Raw genomic sequence first — 18,179 nt, forward strand, 5'->3', positions numbered from 1 at the left:
TGGGACGTGTTCTTTTGCAAGTTACATACTCGCAGAATGGCAGAGACGTATTTAAAGCAATCTTTTATGCATAGAACATTTCATTACACAATTGTTGCATAAATCTTCATTCACTTTTTTTGGCAAAGGAATGAATTTACATGACAGTGGTCTATGAAGAGTTACTTTTACTGAACACTTAGTTTGATCAAGCATTCATCTAGCTGTTAGCTGAATACTTCTTTATCTAATGTAACAAAGGCAATATATAGCAATGTGATATGAATCACTGTCAAATCAGCAATTGCACAAGAAGGAAGACAACTGCAAGCTGAAGTCAGGATGAGATCACATTTAGGATGCAAAGTTCAGTGTTTCACAGAACTTCCAATTTAACACCAAAGATTAGGCTGTTGTTGAATTACATGCTTTTCATCACAACTAAAGACAATTTTGAAAAAAAACAAAAAACAACAAAAACACATTTTTAAAGAAAGTGTAACATCATTTAGTTGAACAAATACAGTTCAATCATACTGTTTTATGTAGCCTTACAAGAAACTTGTCTAAAAGCTGACCTGATCGTAACTTTTTTAGTGTTTAAAAATACTCTGATTTTATACAGAGATACAGGTTAAAGTCAAGCCAAATTTCACAATATTTAAGATAAACTTAATACTCCCTTATAATTTCATAATACTCCTCTAGAACTCATGTATTTGTTCTCACTTGCTGAATGCCACATGAAATCCCCATTTTTTGACTCAGGTGGCTAAGACTGAACTACAAAATATTGTCAGGAAACAATACTTCATGAACGAGTAGTGAGAGGACTGCCTGACAATACTAAAGGACCACTTGACAGCCAGTTAGTAGGTCAGCTTACCAAGTCTGTCACACCATATACTGAGGAAACTGGTACATTCTTGCTCCAAGCCAACTTTTCTTTAAATATAAAGATCATTCCAGTTTCTTGTCATTTTTGGCCTAACACAAGGTGGACGATGCTAATGGAATTCCCCCCTTGAAAGGATCCAAAGGAACCTAAATTCTCACAACTTAGGATCAAATTTCTTTTAGTTCTATACAGATCTTAGTACTATGAATGCACAGAAATTACTCTTTCACAGACTCTTCTCACAGCACAGAGCATGCATTAATTTAATTGAACTGTTTAGTCCTCATAATGCCAACATAAGTTTAGCTCAAGCAATTAAATGTGTGTGTTTGTGTTAAAGCTCCAGCTTCAAGCATTTGCACTGCAATGGTGTTACCATCTTGGAGAAAGCCATAGAATTACAGAGAAGCTAGCACTGCCAGCACACCACTGCCTGTAGCACTTCACTCTTCACAGAGGTCTGTTCCCGACTAACAAAGAAATCGTGGTTTCCCACAGGACCACTTATTTTTATCATTCAAGTCTTATGATTCCTGTGAGGCACCCTATAAGGACCCAGAATCTCACTGGAGATTCTTCCCAGACGAGGAAGAAAATAACTCAAATAACAGGACTTGAAATACACCAGGACATTTTTACAATACCGCATGTACTCATTTCATTATTTTTTTTTCTGTACAGCTTTTGATCTAGAACTAAAATGCTCTCCTATAAGAAGTATGACTTCTCTTTCCATGCTGTAATATTATTTTAAAAAGGAAAGATAACTTACAGATATCGCTCACCAAACCAGAAAAAAAAGGGCAGCACATTTATCTCAATAAAATTGTATCTGGTTTAAAAAAAAAGCAATACAATGCAACATATGAAAGTACATTTCTTAAGAAGATGGGCTATCCACAAGTCAGCTCTTCTGATCACAGAAAGTGATGTGATTGTCTCAGCTGCCTGTGTTAGTAAAGACCAGAACGTTGTAATTAGCCTTATAACTGTTAATACACGGAATCTACTAATGATGCTAAGATCGAATACTCCTCCTTTGAAAGGGTAAGCATAGGCTAGAAACTGGCTGACAAACAGACTCACGGCTTTCCCTTCAAGCTATTTTATCACCTATCAGATAAGGAAGTGCTGAAATGAAAGCATGACTTTACTGAAGACAAAAGATTAAGAAAAAGCCCAGGACCAATTACTGTGTGAAACCCTGCCTGGCACAATTACAATTCTGAAAGGGGAGAAAGTCGTCTTGACAGGACTCAGCTAACACAGCACCACCATCCTTTGAATAGCTAATTCTGATGATACACTATCTTGCATGCTTTTCACTAGCTGCCTAACAAAGCAGATTCGTTTTTAAAGGAGCCAACCCAGTTTAAAAGCCTTTTACAGCGCTTTCATCACATTCAAAAAACTTTGGCATGAGTCTTGACCCAGCAGCAGTGTCCTTTACACACTACAAGCCTAATCCTGAAATGATTTTAAATTACATTTTGGATTTACAATTCATCAAGTTGTCCTGGCCCCTCAGTTAAGAGCAGCACTTAATGTCTGCTTCAACCTGTTTTTATAGATATTACTTGAAAGCATCAGCTCTTCTCAGACTTTTTTGAGCTGTCAACCCTGTTTTATAGACAACTTTCAGCATATTCTTCTGAAAATTGATCATTAAGCTTTTAGGAAAAAGATTTTCATGTTGCTTTTACTGTACTACCCACAAGCCCTGTGAAATGCTCATGAAGAGCCAAGGGCTTCATATTTAAACTTCCCTTTGCAAAGCATTCAGGTTTTTTTTAGAGGCATTTGTAAGTATTCAAGTAAAGTAAGGAGTATGAAGTTGTGACATATTACTCTATACATTTAAAGAATAAACAATTTCAAGAAAAGAATATGGTAGAGGGTTAGTGGATCTAACCATTATTATTAGGTTTTGTTTTCATGTAAGCTGCAGCTCTTGTTTCAGCATCACTTATCAGCCATTGTTCATATTATTAAATAAACTAGATTACTGAAAATCTTCAGCTTCTAGAAAAGCAAAAATTCTTTCTTCCTAGAAGATATTTTCCCCCAAACATTTATTGTCTGTTTCCTGTCCCATTTCCCCACCCTGAGTTTCCACCCAGTATAAAAATCAATCAATTTTGATCTAGTCAGAATTCTATAGTAACTATGCACACACAGTACTACTTAGCCACGTTCACTTCATTGATACTCTGTATGCTACATTTTCTGCATCTATTTCAAATACATAAGGTGCTAGGAAAGACCAGCTTTTAAAGACCATAAGTAACACAGTGCAAACAAAAAAAATCAAAAATCCTAACATACTTTATGTCAAGGAGTCTGAAATACCTATCAGAAAAACTGGAGAAGATGAAATGCACATGGTTAAATTATCACAGATACAATGCAGGTTGAATCTCTTTAATTTGAATCTGCAGTAAAAGTCACTTCAGAGGATAACAAGACATGAATTAATTTTGCATTCTGGTACATAATTAACATCTAAGAAAAGGTTAATCACCTAAGATTACAACAGTAATACTGTTACAGCTATGCTGGTCTAAGAATACAAGGCAAGACTGGTAGAGCAGATCTAATGGAAGAGATTACTTCAGTCACATGAACGTGAAAAGGTCACAGAAACACTTCCATGAAAGCAGCCCTTTCCCTAGACTACCTCAGTTCATCCAGTAGATGGAGATTTATATCTCCTGCTATAAACTTAGCTTACTGAAGCATTTTCAGGTATCTGCTGCATACTCACTTCAGTAAGGGTTTTATGTTCCTATGTAGATGATATTTAAGGCTTCAAACTGATGATCAATAAGCTAGTGTTTGGTACTACCTTTGTCTACTTAGCCTGCTGCAGAACTTTTGCTAGTGAACTCTATAGAAAAGACTTGTGTTATCTATTCTACATTTATCTCAATTACCTCAGAAAACACACATTCCTCCATTCAGATGAAAGACAGCAGCTTGCATTCATATCAACATTCAAGTGAGTAACAGCATTGTACATTAACAGAAAATCAAAATTAGAAAAAAAAATCACCAAAAACAATGACAGCAATATGCATCTTTATTCATCTTTAACATTGTTGTTTTTTTTTCAGCAATTTTGACAGCATTTCAAAAAAGAAAAAAGAACAGAAAAAAAAAAGAAAAAGAACAACTCGAGGCAGAAACAGCTCAAATAATTAACAATACAGTGCTGTGATATTTAAGTCCCAGTGACTCAAAACTAAACTTGACTAAATTTAATGAGCTTCTGAACTGCTTCCAGGCAACACCAAAAGCACTGTCAGTCACGTGTGGCTATGACTTTCATCGGGCATCTAAACAGCAGACAAATCTGCAGCTTTGTAGCTACTGGCCTATAGAGCACAGCTTTTAAAGGAACAGAATCACAGAGGGAAAAAAAGCACCACCACCAAAACTAACATTAGAAACTGCCAGATGAAAAACAACAGAACACCAACTAAAACCAAACTTTTGCAGCCATCAAAACACAACTTTAAGATAAAAAAATAAAACAATACATCACACGCAATATCATTCAAAGACTGCTTCTGTAGATATGCTGGCTACATGCTGATGTCTGCCCAAGTCTCCAATTGCTGATAGTGCACAAACGTCAATGAAAATACAGAGATCCCCTCCTAATGTTACTTTGCACAAAAGTAAGTGTTGCAGCTTGTGCTTGTCACTGCACTGGGATGTAAAGTGATCACAGAACAAGAACCGTTACTGGGATTAATGGTAAAATACTAACACTATCTATCATCCACCACTTTAAAACAGTAAGAAGTTTAGAAGTTTTGTTGCTGTAGCACACAGTGCTGTATTTTACATACTATTACTGAGAGCCTGATCACCTGAAAAAGACAAACTAAAAGGCTAGTTATTATTGCCAATGTCAGGCATCACAGAAAAAAAAAAAAAAAAAAAAAAAAAAGAAAAGGATTTCACTGTTGCTTTAGCTAACAAGGCTGCAATCCCCAAAGCTGTACACTGGAGATATGTAAACTCGAGATCATTTACTCAGATGTTTCTGTAGTTTGGAGACATCTTGCCTTTCCAGAAGGCTGTCAGCCACAACAAAGTCACCTGCAGGTTATGGAGCTACACTTCTAACTTTATCATGTTACTGGTGATTACTGCTACATCTTCCCATTGTGCTATATGCTCTAAGGAAAGCCAAGTACAGCACATTCTAGATGATCCTGATGTATGACTGACTGAACAATCTTATTTACATTACAACTGCACAACACTTTACACCCTAACACCTAAACTGCTTCAGTTGCTCTTAACTCCACAAAACTCAACCCAAAACAGAATACTTTTTTTCTGGTGCCTGCCTCAAGCAGAGAGAGAAATCATTTTAACCTGAATGAGATAGAGAGAGAGAGAGAGAGAGAGAGAAATAAATAAATAAAAGTTGTGTGCCCAGCTTTTTTGGAAGAAGTGAAGACTGTTTTTGGAGTTACTCTAGTTGCCTGGAAATTTCAAGCTGTTTTTTTATAGCATAAATATTTCTACTTGAGAAAAAAATATATAAATCCATGTAATTGTGCCCGTAACATATAATCCTAGAAGGAAAAAAAAAATCAAACAAAATCCCAAAAGTGAAGTCTCTGACAGCTTACAATGGCTGAGTACATCAGAAGTTTTGTTTGTTTGTTTTCCTGTTAGGGTCTAAATAAGTCTATTCCTGCCATGTTAGTGCAAACCAGAGGACACATTCATCATTACTATTAAGAAACTGAGCATCCTCTTACTGATCTGAAGCACACACTGTATACCTTCCATTTCCGTGTTGTCTGTATGCCAGCAAGAAGGTTGCATAAAGAAAGCTGAACTAGTTACAATTTGAATGAAACGTTCAAGCAAAGGGGGAAAAGGTGTAAGAGAGAAAAGAAATTTACGAAGAACTAGGGAAGAAAGAGACAGACTGTCTAAGCACGAAAACTCGGAGTTTGGCTCATCTCCCCAGTCCTGTCTCTCCCAAAGCTGAGGAAAGACTGGATTCTTGGAGCCTGTTCCAGGAGTCCTTGTTCTTCTCACATCGATGAACTCACTGGCAAAACATCCTTCTCCTTCAGTACTAGTCTACTTCCCGCTGCCATTGATGTTACTACATCAGTTTAAATGGCAAAGGTCTACACAAACACATTTCAACCCAACAGATAACCCATGTGGCTATCAGTAAGATGTCACACCGTGCTGTTATGTTTGCACTAGTTTTATTTTTAACTACAAATAGAGCATTAGGGTTACAAACTCAGACAAATTAAGAAAACCTACAATTAAGACAGCCTTGTGCAACCCTCATCCACCACTTTGTGTGCTTGTATTAAGACAGTCTGTACTTAAAATCCCGCATTCTGTGTTCTCGAGGTGGATGTTCTCTACAAATGAACCCGGAAACAGAACAAGAAAATGTTTACTCTACCCTTAATGCCTTACTGGTTTGAAAAGTTTAGGAGACTGTGATGCATACATAATGTAAGACTGCAAAGAGAAAAGGCAAAAGGAAACCAGGGAACAAGGCCACCAAAAGCTTTCCTTACCACAGCCACAAGGTTTCTACACAGTAGGCCGGTTCCTTCCCCAGTCTTTACATTTTGTATGTTTTTAAATGTTTCTTATTTTATGAATATCTATTTAGATCATCTGGAATCTAATTCGTGCACATACTCAGCACTTCTGGTGGCAACTCAGACCTCTGCTTTAAACATAGGAATTGCTTTACACTATGAAGTACAAATAGAGACAAGACAGTATTTTAATAACATTCCTGTTAGGTGAAGGAAGTTCATTACTATTAATTACTTTGATGTTATGTTGATAACCAGCAAAGGAGTACTCAGAACTAACTTAACATATCTGCTGTTTGAGAAGGCTTTGGCTAATACAGTTTAAATAAAACTGGTCCTACACAGAAAACCCTAAGGTTAAAACCAAATACCAGACAGCAGCGGATTAAGTGAATACAATCTATCTTAATGCCACAGCTGTATGAAAAAATAATTTGTACATATGCATTCACATAGCTAAAAGGTATAGCTAAAATAAGTGCTTACGCTGAGCCATAACCCTGCACAATTCATACCTCATCACAAAAAAAGCCCAACCTGAAGAGTAAATCAAGAGCTGAAGTTGTAAATAGCGTAAGAAGTTCAGTTATACCCTTAGAGAAGCCATGCAAGTTGCTACGCAACTTCTAAGCAAAGGAATTGTGCTAAGAGATGTTACAAAAAAAATTTAAATACCCAATTTACAAATAAAAGGAAGAATACACTTACCTTATTGCAGTAAAGCATCCAGAGCTCATACAGCCTCTCCCGGGATGCCATTCCTCCCCTTCCTCTTCTGCCTGACACCAGCGACTTCTGTTCAAGATCCTACCATGCTCCGTTCTCAAGTGCTCTTTCCGCAGTTTTTGGTTTATTATTAGTTATATCATAACCCAAGAAGAAGTCAAGGATTAAAATAACAGGGTCTCAGCCTCTCCTTTTTGGGTAAACAACGTAGCACAACACAAGAGACTGAAGACAACAGTCGAGCATGTCCGTTCTTCGCCAGGGGCACTTCGGGCGTAATCTCTGGAAGTGAAAACATACCCCTTCAGGCCTGTGGGCGAGGAAGGAGGAAAAAAAAAAAAACAAAAAAACAAAAAAACAAAAAAACACAAATCCGGACTTTAAAGCCCACAGACGACCTCGGGAACTACACGGAGGCCGGTCGCGTTGCTTTCGTGCCCGGCACTACGCTCGCTGCCTTACCCTTCTCGGAAGGAGCGAGCTGAGGGGAGGCAAGGTGGCGGCACCGCGCCTCGCCCGCCCGCCACAGGGCACGCCACGGCCCCGGCTCGGCAGCCGCAGCCCTAGCGCCGGGCTCCACAGCCGGCCGCAGAGCCCGGCAAGCCGAGGCGGCGGCTGCCCCAACACCGCCGCCGGCCGCGGCCTTTTCCGTTCCCCGCGGGAGAAGCCCAGCGCCGCGCTTCGCCGCCGCCTCCCGGGCCAGCCCCACCGCCCCTCGCCGCCACCTACCGCGCCCACGACCTCTCCCGGCTCCCCCCCCGCACCACCGCGGCCTCTCCCCGCAGCCTACCCGGGCCACGGCGGGGGGCGGCCGGGCAACGCCGGGCTGTGGAGGGGGCCGGGCCTCGCCACATCGCCCGCCCCGCCCGCATTCCGGCACACGCCCCGGGCCGCCGCCGGGGGGCGGGCAGGCCGCGGCCGCCATCTTGGCCGCGCCGGCCGGGCACAGCCTCCCTGCGGGCGGAGCGCCCGGGGCTGGGCTCCTGAGGGAGCCTGTACTTCACACACACACAGCTCGCGTAGAGAGAGAGCGCTCCTAAAATGACAGGTTTCTAAAAGAATTGTGAAAAGGCTTCGCTCTGCTTACTGGTGTGGCCCTTCTCAAGCACGTCAGCAGTGTGCTGAACAACCCAAGGCAGGACACGCACAGCAAAGGGCTTTTCCTGCGTGCTGCTTCCATAACATGACACTTCCAGTGCTGCTGGAGGGATCTCCCGGACAGTGAGGCACACGGGCACCCCTCCATCCATCTGCTCCCTCAGAAAGTGAGGCTGGAGATAAATCAGGGCAAGGCAGCTGCAAGGAGACATCTTCTAGGGGCAGCATTTTTTTTCCTGTGTTCTGTCAGGAGAATCCCATCCCTACGATCCCAAGGCTTCAGCTCTACTCCTGCCACCCTTTCGTCTCACCCAGGTAAATCTCAGGCAGCTTCACTTGAAGCAGAACTCACCATTCCCTATATAGTCAATTCATTTGTAGGGGATTTCCACAGCTCTCCAATGGTTCATGGTGTATTTGGAAACCCCCTGCAAAGGAATTCATTGATCGTGCTATGTAGTCGTATCATCTGCTGTATAAAAAATTGCTAGAGTTGGATATGTGTTACGAAGAGCACAGATAGTTTGAAATCAATCCCTGCACATACCTTTGATTGCTTTATTCTTCAAGAAGTTTCCCTGTAAACATTTAAGAACTGATCAATGCTCGGTGTTAGGCCATGCCAATCAGCAGTGCAAGTGTAAAAGTATATTTCCCTGCAACATCTGAACATAGTTCTTGCCATGGGTGGAAGGAAACTGACAAAAAAAAAAACAAAAGAAAAACAAAAAAAAACACCACAAACACTCTAAAATTATATTTAGTTGTGTCATACATGTGTTTTGGTGCTCAGTACTAGCCACAATGCTCTCCCACCTTGAGGTTGCTATGTGATTTTTTTTTTCAGTCAATAAAAAAAAACAAGTTCAGAGTCCAGTACTATCCTCAGAGCAGGGTCTGCTATGCTTAAAGCACCTCAGACCCCTGCCCAAAGGCAGCCTTCAGGAAGGGGGGACATCCCACCTCCTCCCTGAAGAACTTACCTCAGGGCTTGAGTTACGCTGGCAGCTCCTCCCTGACAGCCAACCTGCGTCGCCTGTAGAGTAAATGCAAGTCAGTATTATTTGTCCTTTCACAATAACGAGGTGAAAAAGAGGCTCTTTGTAACATGCTTTGACATTTAAGAGTTATTTCATCTTCTTAGTGTCCTTTCTAGAATAAACAAAAGCTTATTTCAAGCTTTCCTTACAACTTGCTTCTTTTGAGGCCTATGGAACACTAAATACAAACTCAAACTTTCTTTGAGATATTGCTCTATTTTCTTTTATTACTAATTTTTGTAAGTGATAATACCTGTTCCCACATACAAAATACTGCAGTAGGCCTCAAGGAAGCAACAAGCTTACACAATAATAAAAATGTGATACACCTGCCTTATTAAGTACTGCCACCCACCTAATTGAGATGCTCACAGACTATAAAGCAGCCATTTTCCCCTCTGTTAAAGCTCTAGAAGTATAGTAGATCTTAACAGTTTAGGTAATGACTGATATTTTTTTCCTTTTGGTACAGATATTTGGTAGGCATTTTGTACTCACTAACTCTGTAATGAGTTTTTTATTGTGGTAGAAAAATAAGAGTTGTGTGGAAGAAGGTGGGCTACAGTTTCCTTCTTGTAGGTCTAGTATACTTTTTAGCCATGTCTTAATGCTTATCTTCAGAAAAATCTAGTTAGGGCGATAAAAGTCAAAGAACAGAGGAAAACTTTATTTTCTAGAAAAGAGTTACCACCTATAAACATACGCTTTAAAGTGTGAGTACTTACAGAGTAATCTATTTATGAAAGTTAATTGTAAACTTCTTATTGCTTGGCTGACTTTTTATCATCTTCATTTCTATAACTATGTACTAATTGCTTCATGAACCTCAAGCAGCCAGGTAAGAGGTGTTCATTTGTGTTTCATTGTCCTTGAGCTACTGTCTTGTGGTAAGTGTCTGTTTACAACAGTGGTTTTTCCCACACTCTCTTCATCACTTGTGGTTTTGTACCTTATATCTCTTTAGTAGCTGTATGTTAGTGTCTTACTACACATTGAACTTGTCAGTTAGAAAGTTTTACTAATAGAATGGGGGGAGAGAAAGATACAGGTAGGGAAAAAGGCAATAATTTGAGATCAAGAAGAGTATTACTGATAGAACTGGCTGTATTTGTTTGCAGCTTTGAACCCAGCTGTCTCCAAAGCTAAAAACCAAAAAAAACCAACAAAGAACAGACATCTTATAATAACGTTATTTCTAAGTTATATTTTTCTTTAGAAGCAAATGGGGTAGTCCATACTGACTTTCAGATAAAATCAAACAGGGTTCTTTCTAAGGCTTTTTCTAAGATCGTGCCCTGGGCCAGCAGAAGAGCTAAGATATTTGGCAGAGCTGGAATCTGAGGTTTTCCTTCATGTCTTAAGGCTGATGTATTGTTTACAAATAAAATGCAAACAATGAGAATGTGAAATATGCTCAGAAATGGACCTGGCTCTAAACTTTTCCATTTTTCTTTAGCCACAGAGTCTTGTGAGGAATCAGGGAGTAATTTTTATATTGTAAGTGGCCTCGGTATCTAGGTGTAAATCTCCAGCTACCAAAGTACCTTTTCCTGTATGTAAAGAAATAAGTATTTGTGAATCCTACTTTCTAGGCCCTCAGGCCTGGTTAACCTGGGATTGCATGTGGGGTGGCTATTGGAGAGGAGCATGCTGGCTGTTGCAAGATGCCAAGGCCTCTGAGATAGTGGTTTGCAGAGGGCAGCACAATGCTGGCTTCCCTTGAGTTTCTCTTCCTTGATTACTCAAACTGAGTGTGCACTTGTTGCAATGGGTATGGTAGCAAACTTAATCAGCATTCAGCTTTCCTTCTGTCACCATGTTCATGTTGTGCCCCAGGTAGTTTAGGACTTGTTAATTGTTTGCAGGATTTGGAAATGGGAAGGAATTTGTTTGCCCCTTGATACATAAGCTAGTATCTAAGGATTTTAGTTGCTTTTCTTTCCAAATGTTGGAGACTGGCCACAGTTGTATGTGGGAAGTGATGATCTGGCTAATAGCATTAAGTCCCTTTTGTCCTTGGTTGCACTGCTTTTATGTATTCAGGCTTAAAACATTCAGCAGACTTAACTTCAAGAAGGAATTTACCCCAGGATGGCCTGGAACCACGGTGGTTTTGTCCTCTGTACTTTCAGCTTGCTTCCCTAAGGGACCTTCAATATAACGAATTCTGTTGTAAGGGCCTGGGCAGTAGTTTGATCTCTTTTACTCCTTTTCTGTATCAGGAGCTTCTTTACTAGAAGCCTTAAATCTGAAGTTGTGCTGGGAGTGTTCTTGTATGTGGTACACTTCCAGACTAGTTAGTATGCAATAATAGAGACTGTTCTCCTTCAAAACTGGAACTGGCTTCTCATGCAAAGAAAACCACCTCTTTGTATCTACCATATTATTGCCAGTGCTCAGTAATGCTTACGTGTCAGATCATTCTGGTTTGGTTAAGAAGTCATTCAACAAATGATTTCATTATGTTCCAGTGCTTAGAAGGTCTACTGTTACTCCTGAAAACATTTAGTGCCAAAAAAAAACCACCCAACAACATGGCAGCAGTCAGGGGTTGTGAATGTGTAGGTATTGGCAGTCTGTGGCAATCTGTCTGGACTCCTTACCTTCTCTGATGGCAGGGTAAGGCTGTTTGGAGAATGTGAGCTAAATAAATTTACAGCCTGTGGGCCCCCTGTCAGGTTAACTTCCTCTTGGCTTGGGAAGGACCCATATAAAGGGAAGCAACTGAAGGTAAATGGGCTCAGGAAAGCTCCAATGCCGCTAAAGGTGGCATTCTTGCAAGATGTTAGTGTTGTGGTCTCCCAGAAGCAGGGCTGTTGGCTGCAGCACAGTACCTCCCTCTGAGTGAGGTGTGAAACCTGCCCTCTGCCCATGTGAATCCTCCAAGGGCTCTGCTAAACCAACTTTGGACACAGAAAGGGCATACAGACCTGAATGATGGCCAGCGTTGTAAAACGGGAAAGCAGAGTTTTTAGAAGATCCTGCAGTGTTGTGTAAACAGAATGTTGGTAAAGTATGTGTGAGATTTCTGGGGGCCCACCTGCATACTGAAAGGGTTGTAGACTCCTAGCATAATGGGGCTCTCTTCTAGTTTCTGACCTGAGACCCTAGGGAAAGCTACTCCTTCTCCCTGCTACTGAGGGTCAGCAGGAGTTCATGCCTACAAAGTGTGAGGTCCTGGCTAAACAAAGGAGCACACTGTAAGCCCTGATCAGGAAATGGGAGCTCTGCAGTCCTGCACAGAACTGCCTGATTTGATGCCAAATGGCAACAGGAACTGTTGGGCACTATGACTTTTTTCATCATGAAGAAGTGATTAAGCAACTGAAGTTTATTTTGGTATCAGAGTGTCAAATAGTCATTGACAGAAGTAATTGGTCAATATTGCAAATACTGTAAATGCTTCTCTCTGGCTGAAGTCAGAGACCTAGTGTTACCACTGAAAGGTGGCTGGGCAGTACCTCTCTGATGAAAGTGGCTATGAACGTACTACTTGAACTGTTTTTGAGAGTAGCATAGCTTTTATGGGGCCCTTTAAGATGTAAGGTATGCCCTATAGTAAATTCAAGCATAGTGCTGATCCCATGGGTTCAGTTGCAGGTAGGATTTGTTGGTGTATTCTTTTCCTGATCATAAATTAAGAATTTATTTAATTTTTTTTTCCACTAAGGTCTGAGAAAATACTTTTCTTCAGAGGTGCTTTTTTTTTTTTGTGATTTGGGACTGCAGATAAAAATTCAGCTTGGCAATTTAGATGCAGATTTCTTCTGTGCTTGGGCATCACTCAGTATTGGCTCATCTCCACTGGCTGCAGGGCAACTGCTCCTACCAGTAAAGCAAGGACAGGTTTTGAAACCCACCACAGTCACCAGATAGTTTCTGACTGCTGGGCTTTCAGTCGAAGGCTTAAAAGCATTGCAAGAAATAGGAGCCTAGCCCACATAGGCTCTAGAACTCCTTGGCCTTAATAAAGCACTAATGGCACTACTCAGAGGAGTGTAGCTTAAGGAACTGCTGATTAGGAAATGTCCAGTGTTGGCTGAAAGGATCCAACTCTGGCAGTCATGGTGCCCCAGTCACTGAATTGCCTGTACTTGCCAGGCTGCAGGAGGTGCTGCGGTCTCCGGAACTGTGGCTGCTCATTTAAAAAAAAAACAAAACAAAACAAAAAAAAAACCACCTTTCTTTAGGGATGTGATGAGACAGGATGTCCCCGCAGTTGTTCTCTTGCAGAGAAGGGCAGTCACCCCTGAACTCCAGCATCCTGCCTCTGAAGTCATTCCTCTCATAGGTCTGTAGCTGGCTGTGCTCCTGGGGCTGCAAAAGCAAATCCAAATGTGGTTGCTTGGGATGTCAAGCAGCAGTTTGCAGGTGCATTCCGGATGCTAGTAGCACAGCAGTGAATAGCCACTGATGTGTGGAGAAACATAAGTTTAGTCAAATCTGACTGGGCCCTGATATGTAAAGCAGCACTATTGTGGGTCCTTTTTCCCTCTGGTGAGAGCAGGACTGCTGCTGCTTTGGAAGAGTTGCAGTAGGGCAGGGAGCACAACTGGGGACTACCTGAGATCACTACAATGCAGCTATCGTGCAGTTAGGAAATAAAGGAATTAGGTCTCCTACATCTGGACTGTGCTAAAGCTTTCATCTCTTCTTACGATGCAGGAACAAAACAAGATCATTGTGATCAAGTTAATTATTGAGCACTCCAGGTCTTAGTGGGCAGCAGTATTTTAGTAGCAGTGACATTGGGTTAGAGAAATTTAAATCAAGTGGCATTGTCTTGTGATATTACATTTGTTTGAAATACAGCACTTCAACCTTATTTTCCTGTATATCTTAGAAGTATAAAAATAGGTGAAGCTTTAGGTCTCTTTCAGCAGCTGACAAACTCAAAGGAAAACCAGACAAAAATTAAAACAATATTTCTGTGTTTGAAAGCTTCCAAGTACACTAAAGCCTTTCTTCAAGTCAAGTTCTAGAAGGCCTAGGTAACAAACTAACATTTGGCATTTCCTCTCTGCTATTGACAGACTACTGAACGATGTTTACAAACACGCTTATCCCCAAGGAGTTATATGTGGACTAGGTTGTTTGTCAGTGCTCTGTTCATTTGCTGTTCATACCTTTGCCATTTTTGCCAGGGCTTAACTGAGACTTGAGCTTGTGGGAGGAGCTAGCAGTCCGTTATATAAAAGGTACAGTGCTGCATCCAGAGGAATAGGATATATTTTTTTATTATTCTTTAAAAAGAATAGATGTGTTTTCCTCTCTGGCTTTCTCTAAAAACAAAAAAAGGCAAAAACAGTAGATTCTGGGGTACCAACTTTGTAACCCTCAGTAAGCAGAGGATCAAAGCGAAGAGTAAGTCAAGTGATATTTCCTTTGTTTTACTGATGGGAACACGTGCAAGAGAAAGTGCTGGAACTGCTGTGTCTGAATTGCCTCATGTCACTTTATTTTTAATCTCTCCCTGTTCCTTCATTATATGAGACAAAGGCTTTCTAAAGCATATGGATTCCTGGTGACTTTGCTGTAAAACAACTATCAGAGTGTGCTAATAAAAACTGCCCTGGCTTTCAACAGCCTTCAGAACCTGTGGGTTCATCTTAGACTTGAGCCAAAATATCTGCAGTCACACAGTATCTGTGATGTGAGGAGCCTGGTTATTCACATCTTCCAACTGCCTGCAACTGGTATGTTGTTGTGACAGCTGTTTTTTACATGGAGACTTGAGTTTTTCTGGGGTGCAAAAGCACTCAGTGTAAGCTGGAGAAAACACCCTGCAGGCCAACAACTGTAGTGCCTTCCACCAACCATAAAATAAGTTTATGTAAACTCAGAAGACTTGTTGACAAAAACTTGGATGCTATCTGTGAATTGCCAGTACTCCTCTCCCTCTCTAGCACCCTTTTTCTTTACTTAATGTGAGCTTGACATTCTCTGAGCATTTGCAAACAAAAGCAAGTAAAACCTCCCAATGCTTCTTGAAAACCAGGTGTTTTCAGGTGGAGAACTTGAGTCATTTACTCTGAAAATTGTAGGACAGGGCAGTCAGGAATCCAGGTACCCTGACTATCCCTCTGATCACTGAGTAACACACTTCTGTTCATTCTTGCCTTTGCCAAAAGGAATGCCAATGTGTAGCGTACACATCACTACAGAGCCGTGTTTCTCAATTGCACTAATGGAGCTAGATACTTTGGAGTACATCAGCATATTGTAATTGCCATCTGCAGAGCTGGTCTGTTTTTCTTCATTTCAGTCTTGCTGAAAGCAAAGACTGAAATTTTGATTCTGAGCAGGCAAGCAGATAACTGTGCTTGAACTGATGTTATTTTGCAAACCTGTGTTAGTAAATTAACCCAAGCATGGTGGCACGTCCATTTGCAGTTCCTACAAATGCACAGTATTCAGCATTTGTGAACAAGAGGAAATACTTTTTCAAACCTCTGCCTTGGGAGCTGAATGTTTCATGCTCCATTGCTCTTTGGCTAAAGAATGGTGTTCTGCAAACCAGATGATTGTGGCAGCTGGACAGCCTACTTTGTGCAATAAGGAAGGGCAGGCAGGAGGACAGAGCGTTCCATGTACAAAAGAAAGGAAGATAAGGGTAAGACACTATTTGCCTCCTCAGTGTTGCCAGGGAAAGGTTTGTGAAGCTCACTAACAGGTTGTTATTGCTAATGGGTTGTATTTGAGTGTGAGACAATGGATAAATGAGGCCTCTGGTACAGCAAGTAGAAATATGGATTTTAAGCAGTCTGCCTCACTGCTGTAGGAGTTGCTTGGCTTTATTAAAGGACTCCATTAACTGAGTGTTTACCAAGTAAAACAAATAAAAGCCAGCCATTTAAAGCCCAGATGAAATGACTTAAAGATGTAGATAAAGTTACAGGGTGTCCTGGTGATTCAGTTCTTTCTACTGCTTTCTCTTTCCAAATCTCCAGCACTTTGATAAAGAGGGTCAGTATACCTCTGTGCCTGAAAGTCACTTGGAGGGAGCAGGGGATATTTAGAACCTACTAGCCAAATTAGGGAGAGGTTAAGATGTGAGATCCCCTAACTGTGTTTTGTTACATTTTATGATGGCTCTCATTCATTACTGCACAGAGTGCCTGCTGGCACAGAATTCAGGTGATTAGTAAGCATATATGTAATTACTGAAGGATAATTAATGCTGCAGTAGACTTTCCCCAGCACAACAGGATGTGGTCCTGTTTCTAATCCACTCTGGTATGCTTATGTCATTCCTTCTGCATGCCGAATAGCCTGGCAACTGAGGGATTTGGCTGGATCTCCTGCCAGAGCAGATCAGTGCAGCTCTGAAGTTGGTAGAGGCAGTGTGACTGATGCCAGCTGATCGCCTAGCTTGTGAAGTACGGGTTCATTGAAAGGTGCTTCATATAGGTGGTGTGATTTAAGGAGTTAAAATAATTTCTGGAGGAAACTGAGTACAGCTGGGACTGGGGTAGCAAGCGTTGTTGGACTAGTGGTAGCATGGAGTAGCTTGTTTGTACCATGGGGTGTAAAGAATTTGATGCCAAATACAGTGTTCATTTTGTTCTATGTTCCACTTCATCCTTCTGTCCTTTTTCACCTCAGTATATCACAGGATATAACTATTAATAGGTCTGATTCCCTCATCTTATTTTTTCTTCAATTTTACATGTTCTGATCTAGGAATGGATGCCAGTTCTATGGAGTGTGGTTAGCGATATGCAGTCAGACCTTTAACATTTATTTAATGTACTCTGAAGAAGCTGGATAATTAGTAGTTTTTTTTTGTAGGTGTTATCCCTTTCCTCTGAAAAGGCAAAAGAAATCAGATTTCACTCTGGACTGCACAGCTATAATTCATTTGTAGTATTGCAGGAACATTAGTTTGAACAAGGATTTTGGAATGCAGTCACTGTTTACTTAGCATGGGAGCAATAACTTGGTGCAAGTCAACCAACCTCTGCAAAGAGCATTTTGGTATTTACTGCATCATAGCAAAGGAATCTTTTGTATTCCCCAGGTTTCAGCCTGAAGTTGAGCATCTCATACAAGATTCAAGAATCATCTAAAACACTAAGGGAATAGGTCTCAGGGAGAGGGCTGTCTTCTTCTTGGGCTGATGGGCAAGCATCAGTGAGTTCATTTGACCTTGGAAGCTGCCTATTTCATAAAGCTAAATCTTATGGGAAACAGATCTTAGCAGTGGCAAACATAGCAGAAATGTATGAAAGACTGGAATTTAACTTTCTGATATTACTGAACAGTTTTTCTGCAGAGCTATGAGAAGCATGGGTATGTAGGGTACTTCCATAGTTGGGAAGATACTATACAGTGTAACCCAGAGCAGTGGAAGTGCTTTAACAAGTACTAATTCTTTGTTATGATTCAATGACAAAAAACACATTAAGTCAGATTTGAAATAGGTATAACTTTCCTAGCATAAAATGGTTCAATTGGTTATGAGCAAGCTGTGCACATCGTCCCACAGCAGCACTTGACAATGGCTTGTGCTGCTAGATGTTCTTTGACTGCCACCAGGTAAAGAATGTTTTTATATTACACAATCAGCTTTACTTACTCATTTAAGTATGAGCAGGCCCTGGAAATAGCACTGACATTAAACAGCTTATTTACTTCATCTCCAGTGAGATTTTGCACTGCGTTCCTGAATGTTGCCTGTCTCTTGAGTTACTGGAGGAGGGTGTGTAACTATACTCTTAAAGGGTAAAGCAGGTTTTTCAAACTGATAGAATGCCAAGGAGAACTCACCTGTAGTATTACATGGCAAGATCTGATGGAGCTGCTGAGACTGAACCACTTCTGGAAGTCAGGATAGTC

At 40.9% G+C, this 18,179-nt stretch overlaps 2 protein-coding genes across 7 annotated transcripts in view; one reads left to right on the forward strand and one right to left on the reverse strand.

Moving 5' to 3' along the window:
• NBEAL1 (neurobeachin like 1) overlaps nucleotides 1–8,391 on the reverse strand; it is an 88,047-nt gene extending 79,656 nt beyond the window's left edge. For 4 of the 6 annotated variants that reach the window (XM_084524805.1, XM_084524804.1, XM_084524800.1 and 1 more), the window contains exons 1-2: nucleotides 7,994–8,391; nucleotides 7,186–7,485 (exon numbers count right to left, since the gene is read on the reverse strand). In XM_084524805.1, coding sequence (XP_084380931.1) covers nucleotides 7,186–7,236 — 51 coding nt within the window. In that variant the 5' untranslated portion in view covers nucleotides 7,237–7,485; nucleotides 7,994–8,391. Of the gene's footprint in view, nucleotides 1–7,185; nucleotides 7,486–7,601; nucleotides 7,887–7,932 lie in introns of those variants that run through there. The other 2 variants (XM_084524802.1, XM_084524803.1) reach the window with 2 other exon arrangements.
• LOC311439295 (uncharacterized protein) overlaps nucleotides 8,391–18,179 on the forward strand; it is a 35,447-nt gene continuing 25,658 nt past the window's right edge. Inside the window, exon 1 of the mRNA XM_084524810.1 lies at nucleotides 8,391–8,616. The gene's annotated coding sequence lies outside the window, so the exon portion shown is untranslated. The remainder of the gene's footprint in view (nucleotides 8,617–18,179) is intronic.

This window comes from Aythya ferina, assembly GCF_964211825.1.
Source record: "Aythya ferina genome assembly, chromosome: 6".
Classification (NCBI taxonomy): domain Eukaryota; kingdom Metazoa; phylum Chordata; class Aves; order Anseriformes; family Anatidae; genus Aythya; species Aythya ferina.